The sequence below is a fragment of the Falco biarmicus genome, chromosome 5 (assembly GCF_023638135.1).
Source record: "Falco biarmicus isolate bFalBia1 chromosome 5, bFalBia1.pri, whole genome shotgun sequence".
NCBI classification, from domain to species: Eukaryota; Metazoa; Chordata; class Aves; order Falconiformes; family Falconidae; genus Falco; species Falco biarmicus.
Genome location: NC_079292.1, coordinates 60,765,541 through 60,784,954, shown reverse-complemented (window position 1 = coordinate 60,784,954; position 19,414 = coordinate 60,765,541). Strand labels below are relative to the sequence as shown.

The 19,414-nt window shown below is 38.1% G+C and overlaps 1 protein-coding gene across 1 annotated transcript in view; it reads left to right on the top strand.

Annotated features, from left to right (window-relative positions):
* The window catches only part of RFX4 (regulatory factor X4), a 76,808-nt gene that overhangs the window by 39,619 nt on the left and 17,775 nt on the right, over positions 1-19,414 (top strand). The window contains exons 10-15 of the mRNA XM_056340804.1: positions 30-88; positions 1,666-1,810; positions 5,110-5,204; positions 6,674-6,791; positions 13,571-13,690; positions 14,892-15,053. Coding sequence (XP_056196779.1) covers positions 30-88; positions 1,666-1,810; positions 5,110-5,204; positions 6,674-6,791; positions 13,571-13,690; positions 14,892-15,053 — 699 coding nt within the window. The remainder of the gene's footprint in view (positions 1-29; positions 89-1,665; positions 1,811-5,109; positions 5,205-6,673; positions 6,792-13,570; positions 13,691-14,891; positions 15,054-19,414) is intronic.

Below are 19,414 nucleotides of genomic sequence, written 5' to 3'. Positions count from 1 at the left end.
TGTAAATATGTATCTCTTCTTTCCTGCAGTGTCCAGAAGATTCTCACAAATACTTCGGCGACAGACATCACTGAATCATCTCTGCCAAGTAAATATATCAGTTACCCAAGTCTGCTGAATCATTTTTTAATGACTTTTCAAATAATTTTATGAATTGGCAGGCTGGACTTTGCTCAAAGTGGAAGAGATCATGTTAGCAGTTTGTCTTGAATATTTATTGTGACAGTCTTTTAAAAATCAAAAAGTAATCAGCAAAAAATGCTTTTCTAGACAACTGGCAACCCCTTATCATTAAATTAAGCAGGATACTTTTATGAACCAAAATTATTATTTGATTTGAAGAGATGGTTCATTTCCAGGAAATAAATGAGAGACATTCTATTGATTTCAGAGCAGTTTGTATTAGGTCTATTTCAAAGCAAGAGAAATTTCTATATGCCTGACAATAAATCCCTCGTCTAATTGTCTATTATAAATCAAATGCAAATTAGTAAAAAACAAAAAATGTGAACCACTGGGGTTTTAAATAGAAATACTCTTGCAACCATGGCAAATGAATATGAACACTACTCTGAAGTGTTTGTTTTTCACCAGTTAAGTTTAGATTGCAACTACCTATCAGAAAGTGATGAGGCCAAATTCTGTGTAGGATAAAAAGGGGGAGAACACATTGAATTCATTGACATTTCACCCATGTATTGGAGCAGACAGTTTGTTTTCCCTATCACACTGGAAACTCCACTTTTGGAAGGTGTATGTATCCAGCACCCCAGGTTAACCTTGTAACTGATGAAGTCACAGAAGAAGCTCTGGGGGAAAAAAACCCCACTCCTGCAAGGACTTCTTTGTAGATTGCTGTCTCCATTATTTTAGTGGTGGAGGCAGAGATACCTGTGCTACCTTTCCCCAAATGTAGTGAATCATCACTGAACTTTGGAGGTCCATAGAGATTCAGAGGAAATCAAGATATAGAGACCACAACTTCTGCATCAAACCTGGGATCAAACAGTTTATTTACATGAAGACCTCTTCAAATGCATCATTTCCTTGGGGAAGCTGATAACCCTAGTGTGGGTTATCATCTCTGCTTAACTTAGAGAGATCTAGTGTGTGTTATATGACCGTAATCTTGTGTCACTTCCTTTACTCTCAGCCCATCCTCCCAAATTTCAGCAGCAGGCCCCTGTCTCAACCAGCCAAGAAGCAGATCTGATGTGAAGGCAAATGAGGTTTAACCTTTTCATGTGGCTGAGGGAAGAATGAGAGTCTTCATAGTTTGGGAGAGGGGAGGGTGCAAACCAGAGTGGGGTTTGTTTGGGTTTGGCTTGATTTTTCTTGTTGCTTTTTGGTTTTGAACTGAAGTTGGTCAAGAAAATCAACAGCACTGTTGGAGACTGAGGAATATAGCAACAGCACCACCAGATTAGGGTTGCTCATCAGGGTTTGTGGTGAATACAATCAAAATACTTGCAGTTGATTAAAGTAGTCAAAATGACTTGGGAGTTCTCTGTAGAGTGCCCTGTTATGTCCATAAGACGTCAAGCTGGTGGGTGGGGGTCTACGAGGAGAATCAACTTAGAAAGCCTCATGAAGGAAGCGTAAAAGTGGATAAAGCCTATTTTTTAACCTAATAAACCATGAACTAATGAATAGATTGGATTACAGGCATCGAGAACGGTGATCCACAGCGCAGACATCACATTTCAAATGCTGGAGGACTGGAGGAATGTGGATCTGAATAGCATTACCAAACAAACTCTCTATACTATGGAGGACTCACGGGAGGAACACAGAAAGCTCATCATACAATGTAAGAGCAGAACCCTCAAATAAAGCCAAATGAACTTGGTTTCCTGCTGGAAACAAAGCTCAGGGAAAGTAACACTGTTTTTGTAGCCATTGGTTTGCTTGGAGGCTTAAGATAATTACAGAGACATTTATCAAAATGTAAGGCAAAGCCCTGTCAGGGTCTTTGAGGCATAGAACTGGGCACTCTTCTATTAAGTTTCTGTCTAGTATCCAGAACAGCCAATGGCACAAAACTTGCACTCAAATTCATGAAGATTTTTTTCCAGGAACTTGAGCAAATTAGATCTATGAGTTAACCATTGAATCTGATAAAGTCCAGTCTCTCTTGCTGTAGAATTGCAAGACAGCTGTCTTTTGAATGGCTTTGATGCTAAAGTGGTTGTGTATTTGAGTCCCTTGTAAACTTTTATTTGTAAAAGGCCACATTTTATACAGTGTTTTCACAAACAAGATCATTTGATGGGGTAAGCTTTCACCCTGAACTTTTATAAGAAGTCCCATATCGAGCAAGCTCATTGGCTAGTATAGACTCTGCTTAGTATAGTGAAGGGCATGAACTGAAAAGTGACTTTGGAGATGTTGGCAAATTGGTTTTAGAGTCCAAGATCTTTTGCAAAATAAAATTTAACTTGCATTGTCCAGCAAGTGTGCATGATTGTAAGTTTAGGTGTACCCCTAAGCATGCTGAGTCTGTCCTTCTGAGGCACCAGAAGTGACCGGCTTTGTCTTTAGCATCATTCATAACCTCACTTCCCTGTGAGCCTACCTGTTGTATTGCCATCTCTCTCCTGAGGAGGACCAGTCATCTTTTATCCAGAACCAGCCTTAATGGGGAGCAACCTGGGCAACCACTTTGTGGGCACCCTGCAGGGGTAGTTTGTTAGTGGGCTAACTCTTTCAGTGAGTGGCTGTGAAGAGAAGGGGTGACACCTTCACACGTTCACTGGACCCTACAAGGTTAACTTTGGCACTGGTTCTACCATGTTAACACTAGAAGTCTTCTCCCCAGAATAGGCTTTGTATTCTCTGTTAGCTCTGTTTTCCAGTGAGAGGTGCTTGGTACTCTTTCTCTCCTTCTTAACCCTTGAGTCATTTCCTGATTGGCCCTGTTCCTTTTTGAGGAGATAGAAACTTGATGTGGCAGCAAGGAAGGTAGCATACAGTGAGACTGGAGTCCAGAAGCTGGGTGCATCTTTCTGTCATCTGTTATGTTTTCAGTATCTACCCAATATCCTCCAACTGGCCAAAAAAGAGGGTTCCCAAAGTTAGAATCCCTAGTAACAGCAACAGTTTGGGCTCTCATTTGGAAAATCCTTACTGTTTAGGAAAGCTTTTCGTATATGTGCTAACTATTTAAAAACAAACTTATGTGTAATAAAATCAAATGGATTTTCCTGAATGCTAATGGCTTTGAACACGTTTTTCCATATTTTAAGCCTGCATTGTCTGATAAGCAATTACTTAGAAATGGTAACCTAGTATGAATGTTCATCATGAAATGAGATTCCACTGAGATGTGCAGATATACATAGAGATTACTCTAAAACTTAGAATCTCCCACCCCCCATCTTTGATGTTTATTCTACTTGGCCAAAGATCTTTTCAAAGGTCACACTCTGTATCACTTGTATGACATGGAGTTATGGCCTGCTTTCACATTCTTGGTGTTAATAATCAAGAAAGTATGATTTTCAGCTACTGTAAGTGGAAAAAAAAGTGTTTATAAGCCTATAAGCAAGCTTAGAGAGAAACAGAAAAATCACTGGGTATAAGAGAACCTCCTTCCTGCTTTGTATGTTAGCTGTCTCTTTATTTATTTATGGTAGCGTGGTTTCTTTATTCCTTCTTACTCAGATCCTGCTGAGGTATTTTTAACAGGTGCTAAAGGCTAAACAGTTACTTTTCTCAAATAGGTCGTTGCATACAGTTGCATTGCTCCAGAGGCGAAGCAGGCAACTGATTTGTTTTTCCACTCTTGCTCCCCTCTTTGCACAGCATATGAATTACTTCATCTGTTGTATCAGGCAGTTTTTGTCCAGCCAAATACTCAGGTAAGGAGAGAACATTTAGATTTCTCTGTGATCCTGTTCTGAATAAAGGGAGGTTGCCCATTCAATAAAACAATGAAACAAGATAAGGGTGGCCCAAACGTCATTATTTCCCTTCTTCCCCAACTAATGTTTCTGACCATCCAGCCTTTGCAAGTCTACGTGGAACAAAGTTATAGTCAGTTGTGAAGGGTGTGCATTCCTGCTCACCTTGCTGATCCAATTTAGAGACCAGGGAGCTTGTTCCTTGTGTTATTGTCAGATAGCCTCTCTCGCTCACTTCTCTAGCTATCATCTCTAAGCTTCGCCTCCTCCACCTTCCCCCCTACCTTTCCTATGGTGGGAAATTCCATCCTCCTGTTATTTATAATTGAGCATAAATGGAAATGCATAGCACATTGAGATCATCCTGTAACACAGCAGGTAGAGAGTATCTTTCTTCTTGACTTACCAGGCCTTTTCTTTTAGCTGAATTGAAGAATAGCTTCTTAAGGTGTCAAAGCACATGAGTGTCTCTCTTCCAGCCATTGATTCTCATAAATAAACTAGCTACTTGCATTTTTAAGAGCTGCAGTTGGATGACTTGGTTGTTTTTACTTTCTGTATTAGAATATGAATGTGTGTACTTGGGAGAGGTTAAAAAGTACACAGTTTGCTTTTTGAAACTCTTCTTGATAAATTAAGTATAGCATTTGTGCATTGGTAGCAATTTGTTTTGAAGAAGTAGAAGTTTATGGAAATTCTTTGTGTGTGTTTCCGGAATTGCAAATAGATGATTTGCAGCAGTTAAATCATGTTTTTGCAACTAAAGCATTATACAGATAAGAGCCCTATCAACGATACTCATCCACTTGATGCTTAGAAGATTCTTCATGCATTTCTAAATCAATTTTATAACCTTTTTTCATCACCAGGGTCAAGGCCTAGCTTTGCACTCTGCATAGAGAACACTATAAATGTTTCACTTCTGGGCACACCAGACAGCCAAAGCTTAAATTAAAAGATTCATTTTAAACAATAGGCCCTGATTTGCTTACATTAAAATACCACTTCCAATGACTCCATCATTTTCAGTAGAAAAAAGAGACCAAGCAAACTTACTGGGTCAGCACCAATATATTGTTATAGCTAAGTAATCTATTATAAAAAAACACAACAAACTTGAGATAATATTGGCAGCTTTTTGTGATTTGTTTCTCTTTTGTTTGAAATGAAATCCAAGTACTGAGGTGGGCTATTTTTTGTCTGCCAGTGTATCAAGAGTTTGATCACCTTCTGGAGGAGCAGTCCCCCATTGAGTCATACATCGAGTGGCTGGATTCCATGGTGGACAGATGTGTTGTAAAGGTTGGTAGCAGGATTAAGGACCTGAGTTACTGATGTGTATTATGAGCTCTATTTATGTCAGAATTTTCGGGGAGGAAAAAAAAAAGGCAAAAAAAATGCCAGGCATGGGTAATCAGCAGGAGTAAAGCAGCAGTGGGGAAAATCTCACCAGTTTTCATGGACACCTGCTTACATTCAGGATTCTGCTTTATTCTGCCATTGTCTGTTCTGTCCCAAAAGACCATATTCAAGAATGGAACAGGGCTGAGGTTTCCAATCAAATCTCTATTTCACAGTTATGGAGAGATAAGTTCAGAGTCATCCTAATGACACAGTGCAAATAAAAGCATAATCTAGTCTGGCCTTTTAAGATTTTAATGGAAAAGATATTTAGGCTAGCTAATTCATTTATATACGTTCAAATGTAAGGATGAAAGTTTGCATTACCATTCAGCCAAGGACACATTTATGTTGTCTTTTGAGCTGATTTAGGATACCAATAATTTTTTAAAAATAATTTTTAAATTAAAACCAAATTTAAATAATAGAATATTTTATTTTAATTTAAGTACATGCAGGAAGTTAGTAATAAATCTTTAAAAAATATTTTCAGAAGGGATCAGGCATCACCATAATTTTACGTTGAGTATGAAGCTGTATGAATGACTGTTTTAACTTCTGTCAGTAGCTGTACTTTGTATTAGGATGTTCTGTTAGAATTTCAACTCCTCATTCGAGTTGCTAAAGCTAAGATGTAAGTAAAAAAAAAAAAAAAAAAAAGCAAGCATACAGAAAACAACAGATAATTCCCCAAATTACTTGAAACACTTTGATTGTTTTGAGGAACTTTTCTTTTAGTGAGTGGAATGTAATTTGAAATTCAGGCCATAACTGTTAATTTTCATAAAGAAATTGACATGAATTTTATTAGCTGATTGGATGAACATAATTCTTTAACTCACATATGGCTATAGTAAATAAATTTTTGAAGAATTGATGCCTAAAGTGTGCTTTCTGGAAAGTATTGTTCCTAGTAAAATGACTATGTGAATTCACAAAAATAAAAACATGAAAGAAAAAAAAAATATATTCAAGAGTAAATTTTATTTGAAATATTAATATAAATTTTCAGTGTAGATCAAGCATTCTTGATTTTAAATTGCTTCCTTGACTAGGAAACAATAATGAACACGTAAGTAATTAGGTTAAGATGAAAATCAGATCAATTTTTTGGGAGTCCTTTCACTGAGATTCAGTCTTGGTGTTGAATAATACTTTATGATTTCCTCTTTCTGAAAGTTGTGTATGGTTACAAGGCAGTTTTCTGTGTAACATTGTTTTTGGTTTTTTAAAAATGTTAGAGTTTATTTTCATGTAAAGATAATGTTAAGTGGTTTGTCAGTACTAAAAAAGAAGACAAATATGTGCATTATTCAGCTGTATCAAGAAGTAGAAATAAAAAATTTCTCCATCTATCTGTTTTCTTGCAGGTAGCTGCCAAGAGACAAGGCTCTCTAAAGAAAGTAGCTCAGCAGTTCCTCCTGATGTGGTCCTGTTTTGGCACTCGAGTGATTCGGGACATGACTTTGCACAGTGCACCCAGCTTTGGTACTTTGATTTTGTTGTAATAGTTGCATGCCACAGACTAAAAAAAAAAATCTGTATCCTGGCTTGTAATGTACTGTTTAAGTGAAAACATAACCGGTTTTCACATGTCCAGAGCTCTATTAAAAAGAAAGTTGGAGCTACTGACATTTGGAAGTAATGCTCAGGCAGATGTCTGACTTCAAGATCTAGCTGGGGGAGCTGAAAACATTACTGCTTCCTTCTGTTTGCTGTTAGCCAGTAGCTGGAGTTATCAGTCACAGGTCAGCTGGAGGAGTTGCTTACAGGAGCGTTCCCTAATGCACTTCAGTGCAAAGTGAGGCTGGTTACCCAAATCGTTCCGACCACGTTATGCTAAGAGAGATGACTTTGCCTGAAGTGGACAAAAAGCTCTCCAGTGAACCACTTTGCCAGCTCAGTTTTTAAAAGACATAGCATTTTAAAATAGTTTTTGCAAAATGAGTGTGATTCGATACACTGGACAGATTCTCTTCCATTCTTTTAGAATTCAGTCAGAGTGGAAAAACAGACTTCCACTTTTAAAATGAAAAAGCATGTTGCGTTTCTATACAGTTTCAAAGGGGGCTTTGTCTTGAATGCTGGGATACCAGCAATTCAGATTAAAATCAGCTAAAACCAGGAACGATTGAAAATGGACTGCCATGTCAAAAGTGAGAACATTCACAGTCACTTGGGACCACGTTTTGCATGAGGGCTGATTTTCATAATTGCACATTTGTCTGAATATGTTAGTAGAAGATTAATAATGAATGAATTTATGAAGGCACTGCACTGAACAAGGTTTTCTGCCAGCTGAGCTTTGATGCCCTTTATGCTTTTAGAGCCATCTAATAGCATAAATTCAGATACTATCAGATAGGCACAATATGACCTGTATTTTTATTTTAACCTGAAACTACTTCTGTTGGCTTCCCATTGTAAAGAGTTTTCTAGACAGGTATTAGTGAGTCGCCATTAGACATCAGGATGGTGAACATCCCCAAGATGATCATGATTTCCATCTGCTAGCTTGTGTTTTCAGCACCAGTGTCCTGGTCACACCTATTTTCCACCTCCCCTAGAACTCCTTTTCTCTTTGAGTCACTGCAGCTTTTCCTGTTGTTGTGAGCATAAAAGTAGCTGATGCTGCTTAACAGTATACTTTTCTCCAGTATCCAAAAATCCCTTTGCATGAGTATTGTATAAATGCTGAATTCTGTGTTCTAGCACTTCGTGTTGCTACGCTTCTCTCTGCAGACATAATCTCAACCTGTGAAACACACTGGTACCCAGCAAATGAAGAATTATCCTGCATTAGTGCTGTGTTGAGGTTGCGCTGTTACAAGTCATGAAATGCTGGCATTAAACTGCCCCCAAGGATATGTTATTGCTACTGAATTGCACAGTACAGCATTATTTTTATTCGTGTTCAGGATATGTTTGTAATCTAATCAAGCATTCTCTGTTTCAGAGCATCAATCACTGAAACATCTTTAATCAGAGATTCCTCAAATAGTTATTAGACCACCAGTTGTCTGGACAGTCTGTACAGTGCTCCTCAGCTGTGATTCCTTACCTATTAACATAAACATTTAAGAATTTGCCATGTAGCAAGTAAATGAGAATGTTGAGAATTATTCATTGGTTTGAGTTTGGGACCTACCACAATATAATATATCAGATCTACCAAAATAACACCTGCTATCCCTATTATAAATTTGGCTCTTGAATTTCTCATTTTTGAGAACTTTAACTGCTCAGCTAAGTTTGTAGGGTTTGGGGGTTTGAGGGATTTTTTTGTTTGTTTGTTTGTTTGGGTTTATTTGGTTTGTCTTTTTAGTTCACTGAGTATATCTGTGTGTACTAATGCATGAGTCATCTTCTTACATGGACACGCACCTTTGAACATGAATTTTATATGTTTATATGTGATGACAGGGAAAGAAAGGTCATAGCTTATGTGTTTTTCATATGTATGCAGTGTTATAATTAGAACTGGATTGATCACTGCTCTTCAATTTGGTAGCCAATGCAAGAGTTTAGAAAAACAACTATTGTGCTCAGTGTGAAGCTGAGAGAGTTTGGGATTTTCAACAGATTCAGAAATCTTTGTTTTTTAAAAAGTAAAATAAAAAAGAATTATTTTGCATCTGTCACATTTTGGTGCTTAGACCACAGTTGCCTGCCTCAGCAGTCTTGAAGCAGTGTTAATCACTGCCAGAACAAGATCTCTAATCAACAGGCTAGAGGATTTGTCCCGTGGGAGGGTTTTCTCCTCTTTTCTGTTGAAACTATTTCACTTTATAGAAACCACATGATCATTTGTTGAGCTGTAGAGGTCTGCAGCCTGCTAGGTGGGTTCCCTCCTGGGAGGTGATGTGACAAGTGTTGATGCAGTCCCTGTTCTGACCCTTATTTGTACAGGGTGGAGTTTTCCCTGCTCAGGTGCAGTGCCAGTGGAGACAGGAGGACATCTGAGCCTTCAGGTTTTCAAAGGGGAGAATGACACCAAAAACATATCCTCATTCTATCATTCAGAAACCTGGGCTATCCCTACCTTGTTTCCCCCAGAATGTCCTAGATGTTATTTAAGCCATGGCCACAAATTTACAGTAATTTATTAATGATGCTACTTTTTCACTGAAGGCCATTTGACACATTGTTTATGAATTAGAGATGAGCAAGTTCCAAAAGAGTAATCCCTGAATGTAAACAGTTTAGAGCTAGATGGCAGAAACCTTCTGTGTTAACACAGTTCCTTCTAGCTGTTTAGAATAATGTATGCATTTAAGTATGCATTCTATGGAGAGAAACAAAAACTGTTTTACTATTCTAAATGTTTACATCTATATACCTTTGGTCTTAGATGAAAAGTTTTTCATTTTTTTCTGCATTGTGAACTGTTTCAGTGGACTGATTTTTAACTTTTTTTTCCACTTCAAACAATATATATGCTCAGATGTTCAGACTATAATATTTTTAAAAAGTAAAATAATGTGTTAAATGATGGGATCCTTACTATATACAGGACAACATTATTTTATCTTTGATATATATGATACAGAATTCAGATTGGAAGAAGTTGGAATACTTGGCACTGGACTGGCTGGCACAGAGATTTGATTCTGCAAAGCTTTTAAGTAGAGTGGCATGGGCAGGTTGAAACAATCCCTTGCGGAAAAAAAAGCTCCTCTCGCTCCCTCTCCCTTTTTTTCTCTGCCTGCCTCCCTCCCTCATCCTTCCTGTCTATGCATATCAAAGGCACAGTTGGTGGCAGTGTTTGGGTAATGAATCCAGTTTATAAAGTAACTAGTAATAGAAGCTCCATGATTTTCTCCAGATCTGGAAATCTCACTGTTGTTTTTCTACTTACACATAATTGCTGTATGTAGCATCTGTAATAGCTGCAGATACTTACTGTACATTAACTGGGTAATCATTGCAATGATTTGTCAGCTCCTGAAAACTAGAGCCAAATGCTATTTATTGTTGTAATGACAGTCTCTTCAATGACTTGTTACCTTTTCCTCAAGAAGCGTATGGTTTGCCAGCCACAGCTGGATCCATTTCAGTACTTAAAGATATACTTGAAAGAACCCAACAGTTTCATGTGAAAAACAGTAGCTTGCAAACACAGAATAAATTACTGTACATCGTGCTGAATAGCTATTCACTGTGTAGCTGAAATGCCTGCCCTGATATTGGTTTCTCTCTATAGCTTACATTTCATTTGACTCATTTAAAAATGTAAAAATATTGCATTCATTCAGTACCAACAACTTGTTTGTCTAGTGTCTTTCACGCAAATTCTGGGCTCAAGAACTCTATGCACAGTTTAAAAATACACAGTGGGAGAAATAATGGGGGAGGAAGAGAGAAATTCAAAAGAGTGACAAGGGCACTGGAGTGTTTTTAAATGCTGCATTCAGTATTGCCAACCCCAAGTTTTCAAAACAAAGCATGAGACCCCCCCAAAAACCAAAGATTTATTTAAAAATAGCAAATCTTGGGTTCTTGTCATTTCAGTGTTTAGGGTTCACACTTGCAAATATTTTTATGAAACTGCAAGGAAATTTCCTTAAAAATTTCTATTTTAAATTAAAGCTGAGCAAGGAGTTTGATGGGAAACACTAAGTACCCTGAGCTTTATAGCACCATATGAAGTTTGCCAACATTTAGGCCTGTTTTTCTTACCTTGGAAGTACTTAGCAGTACTAACTGAACTACAGTCAATAGAAACTTCCCACTGAAATACTGTAGCCGGAAGAAGAGCGAGCATTTTGTGGATATTCTTGACAATCTAGGTTTCCGGTGGGGAAATCCTAGGTCAGTAACAAGGTGATCAGCCAGGTCTTCTGTCTTTATTGTACTGCTAAATTGAATAGGATTTTATTTAACAAGAGTTGAGCCCCAAAGATTTCTAAAAACAAATTGTCTGCAGTAGTTAAGTGAAGATCACTATTCACCCTTGAAAGGCTGGGGAAAATTATTACCATTTTGATTTCCACACATAGCGAGAGATAAAAACCTGAATGCTTTAGGTTCACCAGCAGCCAAAGATTTCCTGCCCATAGCAAAGGTGTTGCAATCATGTACGTCCTCACTCTGTGCTGCCTTGCCTAAGAACACAAAGGTGCATGTTCACCTCCCAGTGTACGTGCTCAGCTCGCATCAGTGACAACAGAAGCCATGAAGGCATGGAATGAGAGAATGAAACACAAAGACCATACAGGTCACAAAGAAAAAGAATATGTTCAGTCGCTTTGAAAGCTGAAGTGCCAGCTAGAATGGTATAAGGACATAGGGCCTTTCAAACCACTTCTTCTGCCCTTCAACAGTATATTTGAGTACAGAAATTAGAGTAGGGATGGCTGTGCTTTGTTGTGATAAAAGCTAGTTAGTATGCAAAGATAAACCTAACTTTCCTGAGAAGAAACCAAGCGTTATGAAGTGTGATTGAATTTGAAACTTGTTGCATCTTTTTCCCAAGGAAGTATTTTTCATCAAAATAGAGTAATGGAATTTCAAAAGGAACACTTCCAGGTGAGGCATTTGTTTTGTCTAGCAGTAGTTGATCTCTTTTTCCCTCTCATCTGATGCTCTTTGTCTGGTATAAACTGGACTGGCTATTATTTTAAGCTGACTGCATTTGCACTTGCCAGAGTTATTTAGTGACTTACATGAACATGTTTAAATATTCCATGCAAATCTAAATCAACATAGGAGCTTTTTAAAAAATCAACATTGTATGATCAAATCCTGTCTGGAACTATTATAGGTACTCCGTGAATGGCATCCATTGCATAAACTGGCCAAATTCCAACTTGATATTTGTCAGTCTTCCCCTGCAGATGAATGTTACTACTTTCAGAAGGACACTACACAATCTCTCAGCTCTGATGCTTTGCTCCTCTAATTTTCCCCTGAAATGCATCTGTGGTCTCTTCTTACATATCCATTTTTGTGGCTGTGTGCTCTAGGGCAAACATTTCTTCACCATCCCTGACATGTATCCTTATAAATTATGAGAAGCAACTCACTTCCTTTCTGCAAAATGAAGCCAGGCGGGGCATTTTTAGTCATTTAAAATCCATTATCTATTCCCTGCATCCTCCGGTTAATCTTCTCTATACCAGTTTCAACTTGTACTAATTTTTGTTGAACATGGGTGACTAGAGTTATATGCAATATTCTCACTGAGGTTTCACCAGTGCCTTGTGTCATACTTCTGTTTCTACAGAGGAAGTATATAAATCAGAGGATGATACAAATCTCTAAGGGCAGAACTTCTTACAGTGTGCTATTAAACTTCATTTCCATTACTGTAGTCCATAGTATTTCCCAGTCCTTCCTCCTAACAACATTAGGAAGTTCTCCATCTGTACTCAAATCTTACTTGAAGATTTGTGGCTAATAGCTAGCTATGTAATCTTCTTTTACTAGTAATTTTCAAAGTGTGTTTTGACTCTATCCTCACATTTTCTGTTGTCCATACTCTTCCCTTAATTTCTTTAATCCTTTAGTCCTTAAGCTTTCCACATTCCTATCATGGCAGTTATGAGGTATTATAGAGGGCATCTTCAGAAGTAAGCACAGAAACAAGTCAAATGTTTTGCTGCTGATATGATTCAAACTGATAATTAGGAAAATACAGAGCAGTAGTAGGACAGAGCAAAGCTTTGGCACAAGTTTTTCCCTTTAAGACATCCACAATTGCTGCTAATGCCTCTGTGTTTGGCGGTTAATGGATGTCTTATCCAGTCCAGGCAACAGACTGGACATATACCATCAGGAAATGTGGAAGGTTGTTTCTGCCTTCCTATTGATTAGTCTCTCATTTATTTGTCCAGTGACACAAGTAGTTCAGAAAATGCATACCAGAATGTGTCCCTAAGGCGGCCAATTCAGGATTCTGCTTCTGACAGAAACTTGTATCTGGTCCCTTAGATAAAAGGAAACAATTCCACTGTAGTGTAATTGTCTAAATTGTTCAATGGTAATGTAGGAGAAGAAATTTCCAAGTCCCAGCTTCCAGTTAGGCAGGCTCTGTGCACCCTGTATCACAATAATTGGTCATATAAGCCTGTATAAATCCAGGAGTGAACAAAGTTTGCGAGTCCCATTTTACTTTGACCTCTCTCAGCTTGAGTAAGAGAGCTACTTCAGTGGCAGTAGGATCTGAAGGCAGTCCTACTTGGTACTGTTTGTGTCGAATACCGTAATCGTGGGTTCAAAGAGTATATTGAGGCAGTCAATGGCACTTTTTTTTTGTTTACTACCAGGGTCTTTTCACCTTATTCACTTGATGTTCGATGACTACGTATTGTACCTGCTAGAATCACTTCATTGTCAGGAGAGAGCTAATGAGCTAATGAGGGCAATGAAAGGAGAAGGAAGCACAGGTGAGTTTGTTGGGTTTTTCATCTTATGTTGTTCTGTTCCACTGGATTCGCTATTTTCTGTGTTAGAACATTTCTTTACCTTCATCTAGCCCCATGAGGTACATCTAGGAGCAAAGTTTCTCAGTTCCGTCATGATTTGAAATACATTCTGAAAGAGGCCTGCCTGCTTCATGATGTAATTCTGAATGGCTGAAACTGCATCCCTAAGCACACACTTTGTGTTTTGGTAAAAGATTTTTGTACTGAACCTTTTACCTTAGTCAATGTGTCTAAGCCATCATTGCATTTCAGTGGACCTAGTCTTGATTCTTGACTCTCCTCACCTTAGTTTAACACTGAATAAAGTCATTGATATCAGTGGATTTGTACCAGTCTAAATTAGAGGGAGAGATACGAGAAGTGAACAGAGACAAAACTGAAAGCTACTGTTTCTGGTACTTACGATCTGAGTGCCTGTACAGAAGCAAGCTCTGAGTCCTGCTCCGCTCTACACTGCCTTGCCAGAACAGAAGCGAGCAGACTGCCTTTAGTCTCTCTGCTCAAGGCAACCCCTTGTAATGCGGGGTCCTCAGTGATCTTCCTTCCTTGCATCTCCCATTAATTTTGGCAAGTTAAACCCCTTTGCCACCTTTGGAAAGTTCCGTTCTTCATTTTAGCTATGGCTTAATTTGTCACTCTGTAGATTTATAGGAAGAAGAATGATTTAATTCATTCGCCTGCCATAGCCTCTTGATTTTTTGACAAATTGTTTATCCTTGTGTACTTTCCACATAACTTTAGCAGCTACAACTATCCAGAGTGTCATCCTCTTCAGTCCATGAAGAAGGTCATGACCAAAAGCCACTGGAATACCCTGGAGATTCCTGTTTCTTTCCAATGTCTCTAGAAGGAGTAGGAGTGCATGACTCCTAATTTTGGGTGTCTAATAGCACATTACAGGAATATAAGCCTTAAACTCTCTGTGCACAAGTTTCCTATCTATGCAATGGGAATAACAGCACATAGGTCCTATGAAGGTACACTGAAGGTTGTAATGCTGAATGTGTATGGAAGTACTTTCAAATATTTGTGATTCCTGCTATGCATTTCTTGAAATACAACCTACAGAACTTAACTGCTTGTGTTGATTTTTTTTTTAGTTTCTCAGTGTTTCTTGACTATGCCTTTGATTATATTTGGTGATTTTTCTCTCATCCTGCAGCAGAAATACGAGAAGAAATTATTTTGAGTGAACCAGCTCCTCCAACTCCCTCCCCAGTGCCATTCTCCCCAGCTAAATCTGCCACCTCAGTGGAAGTGCCCTCTGCCCCTTCACCCGTTAGCAATCAGTCCCCAGAGTACGGTGGCATAACAGCTACAACAGGTAGGTAGGCTTATGGCACCTGGATCTGCTTGAAGATGCACTTGGTTATGTGAAATTGAGCCTGAGAACAGAATGTGCTGGCTTTCGAGAGATGAGAATCTTTTCCAAAAAGAAATCTGTTATACAGATCTGATACAGTAATACAGTATCTGTTATGCCTTCTCACTGTATCCAAACATGATGTACAGTCTAACAGTAAAAAGATTTGATCTTTGGATGTTTTATATACTTCAAGGTGATGTGCCAGATATTTTAAAGTTTAGTAAGGTTTTCAAAATCCTAAACCACTAGTGATTAAGGAATTCCTAGTGGGTAAAATGGGAACTGGATATCTCTCAACATATTTGAGACCCAAATATGTTTAAATAGCTGTGCAAGTTTCTCTTGGGAATATTTTACACATTGTTGATAACATTCATCTTTCAATGTTAGAGAGTAGGAATTACATGTCTGATACCTATTTCAGCTGCATACTCTACTATGGCAACTCATGAGCTGGTTGTATTCTGGTGGGCCCACAGATTAAAAAATCTGTGCTTAAAGGTATTCAACTTGTGGGCAGGTTTGAAAGAAAACAATAAGCACAAAACTGGCTTCTTGTTTGGTCTATACCAATGGGCAACCATCCTCTGTACTCTAATGTAAAACTCGCTACCTTTTGGTTGTGGGCGGGACAGTCTGTCTGTATGATCAAAAGACAGTGTTTTCTTAGCTCATGGAAAAAAAGGCAGGAATGTGAATGATTTTCAGAAGGCGTTCCAGGCAGTGAAATTCCAGCTTTGCTGCTCCTCAGTGAAAAGGGTGTATAATCAGAATGTGGAAACGATCACTTTTGTGATGTACTAGAAAACTTACAAAACCTTCTTGAAAGAATGTCAGAAAGTGATGATTTACCACACTGGAGAATTTGGCAGTGGCTAAAGGACTAATAAATCTTTCTGACAAATGTTTTTCATGTTTTCAAAGGCACCACAGGGAAGCACAATGCATAGTTGTGGTGGAAAGAGATTTAAAAACATTTGTCCCTACATCAAAACTTAACGTTTTCTCATTGTTGGAGACAATACAATATTTAGGAGGGAAATAGGTTGGTATAACCCCCAGAACAGTTAATGAGGCACGTGATTTCTAGACATAGCAAGTGGGCACACTGCTTCAGATCAGGCGACAGTGGAGGTGGTGTATATGTTTGAGTCTTGCTGAAATATTGATTTTCTGGGTAACTTGATCTGTGGCCCAATGGGATCATTGTGATGTTATAACCAGAACTTCGTATGATGCAGAACTGTACCCAGCAGTAAAAGATTGAAAAGTAGGGAACTGTGTGCTCTCCAGTGGCATTCACAGGAATGGAGATTTGAGGGACTTGTAACTCTATGCGTAACTCTATGTGACTATCATATCTATTAACCCAAAGCTTATTCCATAGTTATATAATAGCCCAGTTGTCAGCTACCTGAGCTTCCACCTTCAGCTCACTTGACTTAGGCACAGATCTGAGCACGCCTGGGAATTGCATGGATCTTACGTATCCTTCCTGAATCCCACCAGTAATGCAAGGAATTGGACTCACACAAACATTACAAATACAATTCCTTTTTGTTTTCATGTTTTTTATTATTTTATTATGTCTGTTTTATTCTCTCCCTCTAATTTTTTATGTCCTGGTAAGGCCAAGGTCTGCTAGTGTGAAGTCTCAAGCCAAACCCAGGAACTATTGGGAACAATAGTTGAAGGACCTACTCCCACAGTACAGGCAGTAGAACTTGACGTAGTTGTTCCCATAGCAGAACTTCTTAGGCAAGAAAGCCATTTCTGATTTGTTTAGCTCTGATTTTTCTAGCTTTTCATTTTTAAGTTGTTTTAAAACCTTCTGTTTGGCTGAATTGGATTTTATTCTTGCAGTCTGGTGCAATCTCACTTTTGCAAGTATGAAAATAATTTTTGCCTAGCACAAGCCAAATTTGTCAATGCAAATAGTGGTCTGGTTAAGATTAAATGTAAGTATGTATTTCCTTGTCTTAATTTGGGCAATTAGTAATACCTCTGTTTCCATGTAGATGAACCAATTGCCTTTTTAGTTTGCTGACCATTACATCATGGAAGGCAAGGTTCATTCACATAAAGCAATACAAAATAACAACCATGTTTCAGCTATAGGAAATTGCTCTATTTTAAAATAGGGGTACTGAAGATGTGTTGCTGTATTCCATATACAGATTTGTGGCATTAATATATAGAATATTTTGGAACAGAAACTTCTGTTCTGGAGAGATATTTTAAAGTACACTCTTGATTTTCTTATGTGTCTTTTATGAAGTAAATGTAAAACTCTGCAAATGCTTTGCAGATCTTGAGAACTAGTTCCATTGGTTACCACTAGCTCTCAGTTTCCCAGTTTAAGGCATCATTAACTCTTTCTTGCTTGTGGCATTAGCAATAAAAGTTAACTATTAAACTTACATTTTAACCTTTTTGCCTTCAGTCAGTGATCAGTACAAAACCAGCAAATTAAACTGTTGCAATGACATGATACTGAGCAAAAGAAAGGTGAATCCTATTGATAACATTCTGCGGTAGAACATCTGGCATGGCTCAGCGAACATTTTATTTAAAACTTTTTGTTAAGTTACTAGACATTTAAAAGGATAATTAGTCTCCATCCTGTCCAAATCACAAAGGCCAGTTTAATGATTGTTCAAACTGCAACAAAATTGTAATAAAAGTGATAGCTATATGGCTATCTAACTAAGCTATTCTCTCTTAAAGCCACTCTTAAAGCTGTGATTATTCATTTGCCAATGCAGTGCTTTTTAGACAACCCAAAATGAACTCTGAATTGTAAGTAGTTCCTAATATGCTGGTAAAATAATCTATGCAGTTTACTGTTTGGTTTCAAAAAATGTATGTGTGAAATAAGTCTGCAGGTCAGCAATAGTCATTTAAGGTCACTGTTTTTCCAAGTCTAAGCTAGGTATTAGAGTTCTGGGAATATGGCACAGGAGATGCTTGCACAGAGCTACCACCTCTTATAATTGTGTGTGTAAGTAGAACAAATTTGTGTTCTTTTCCTAAAGCTTCAGCTCCTGGACTCATATGAATATATGAGAAAATGAGCTCTTGTTCAACAGAGTTCAATTCTTACAGCTATAGAGTGTAAAAGTCAAAGGTTCCAGTTTCAAAAGATAATTCTCCCCTTCCAAATGGAAGGGTTCTTTTTTTTTTTTTTTTTTTTTCCCCTGAAGCTGGTAGTTAAGGTAATTTCTTTGTTGTGTGGGGGCAGAATGGGGGTCTGACTCCAGATTTCTGATTCCTTGAGTTGACAGTACTGCTTACTATCAGACATGATACACAGTGCTGTAAGCATCTTGCTTGTACCTGGGTGGTCACTTACTCCAGCATAAAGCAAATGTAATATGCAGCATCATGAAGCAACTTTTGTTTCTTTCTCCACTGGTGTACATGATGACACCAATAACAACAGGGCTGTTCTTGGACTGATAGCAGTTCCATTTATACTTGGCTCTCTTACAGGTCAGATGGCCTTTTGGTTAGTATGCTCAAATTCAAATTTTTCATTAAAAAAGAAAAAGGAGTGATAATAAATTAATTTCCCTATTTTAATCAAGCCCTGCATGTTCAGAACACAAAGCAGAGCAAAATGTTGCTCAATCACTATTGTTTTTCCTTATTTCAGAAAGCAGTTCAGTTGGGTTCAGTCATATCTAAAAGAGACTTCATCTCCTGGAGTTCAATTCTGCATCCAGCTGAGGAAATTAATCATATAGGACTGAGACATAGGCAGGTATTAAAAAGCTAACTATGAAAAACTTTCACACTTATCTCACTCCTCCTTTTCTACCAACCACAACGTTGGCAGTATCTTGGCTGACCCGATACATACATACACACAGTCCACAAATCTGATGACATCTTCTACCCTTCCTCTTTGTCTTTGTGACTAGGTCACTGAAAAGAACAGCATCCCTTCCACAAAGGCAAAGAGAAGTGAGGCAACTGTAGGTTCCCAAGAACACCCTGAAAAAAATATTTGAACTGCTTTCTGTCATGCTGTAAATCCAGAGCAAAACCCAACCTACATTTGTTTCTAAACCATAACCTCCAAAAGAAAAGTTAGTATTTCCTGGAGCAGCTGTAGCTATGTGAAGTACTACCCTGTAGTACCTCGGACAATTCTTGGTTAAGAAAATTAAACAAAGATATTCACAACTCAGTGCAAGACATGTTCTCTGTATTTGTTTCTGTGTTATCTGGACAGGACCAAAGCATGTTACACCCTAAACATTTATTTTAAAATTGAAGTGAGGTGGCTGCCAGTTAGACTTGAATGCCAGGAGTAG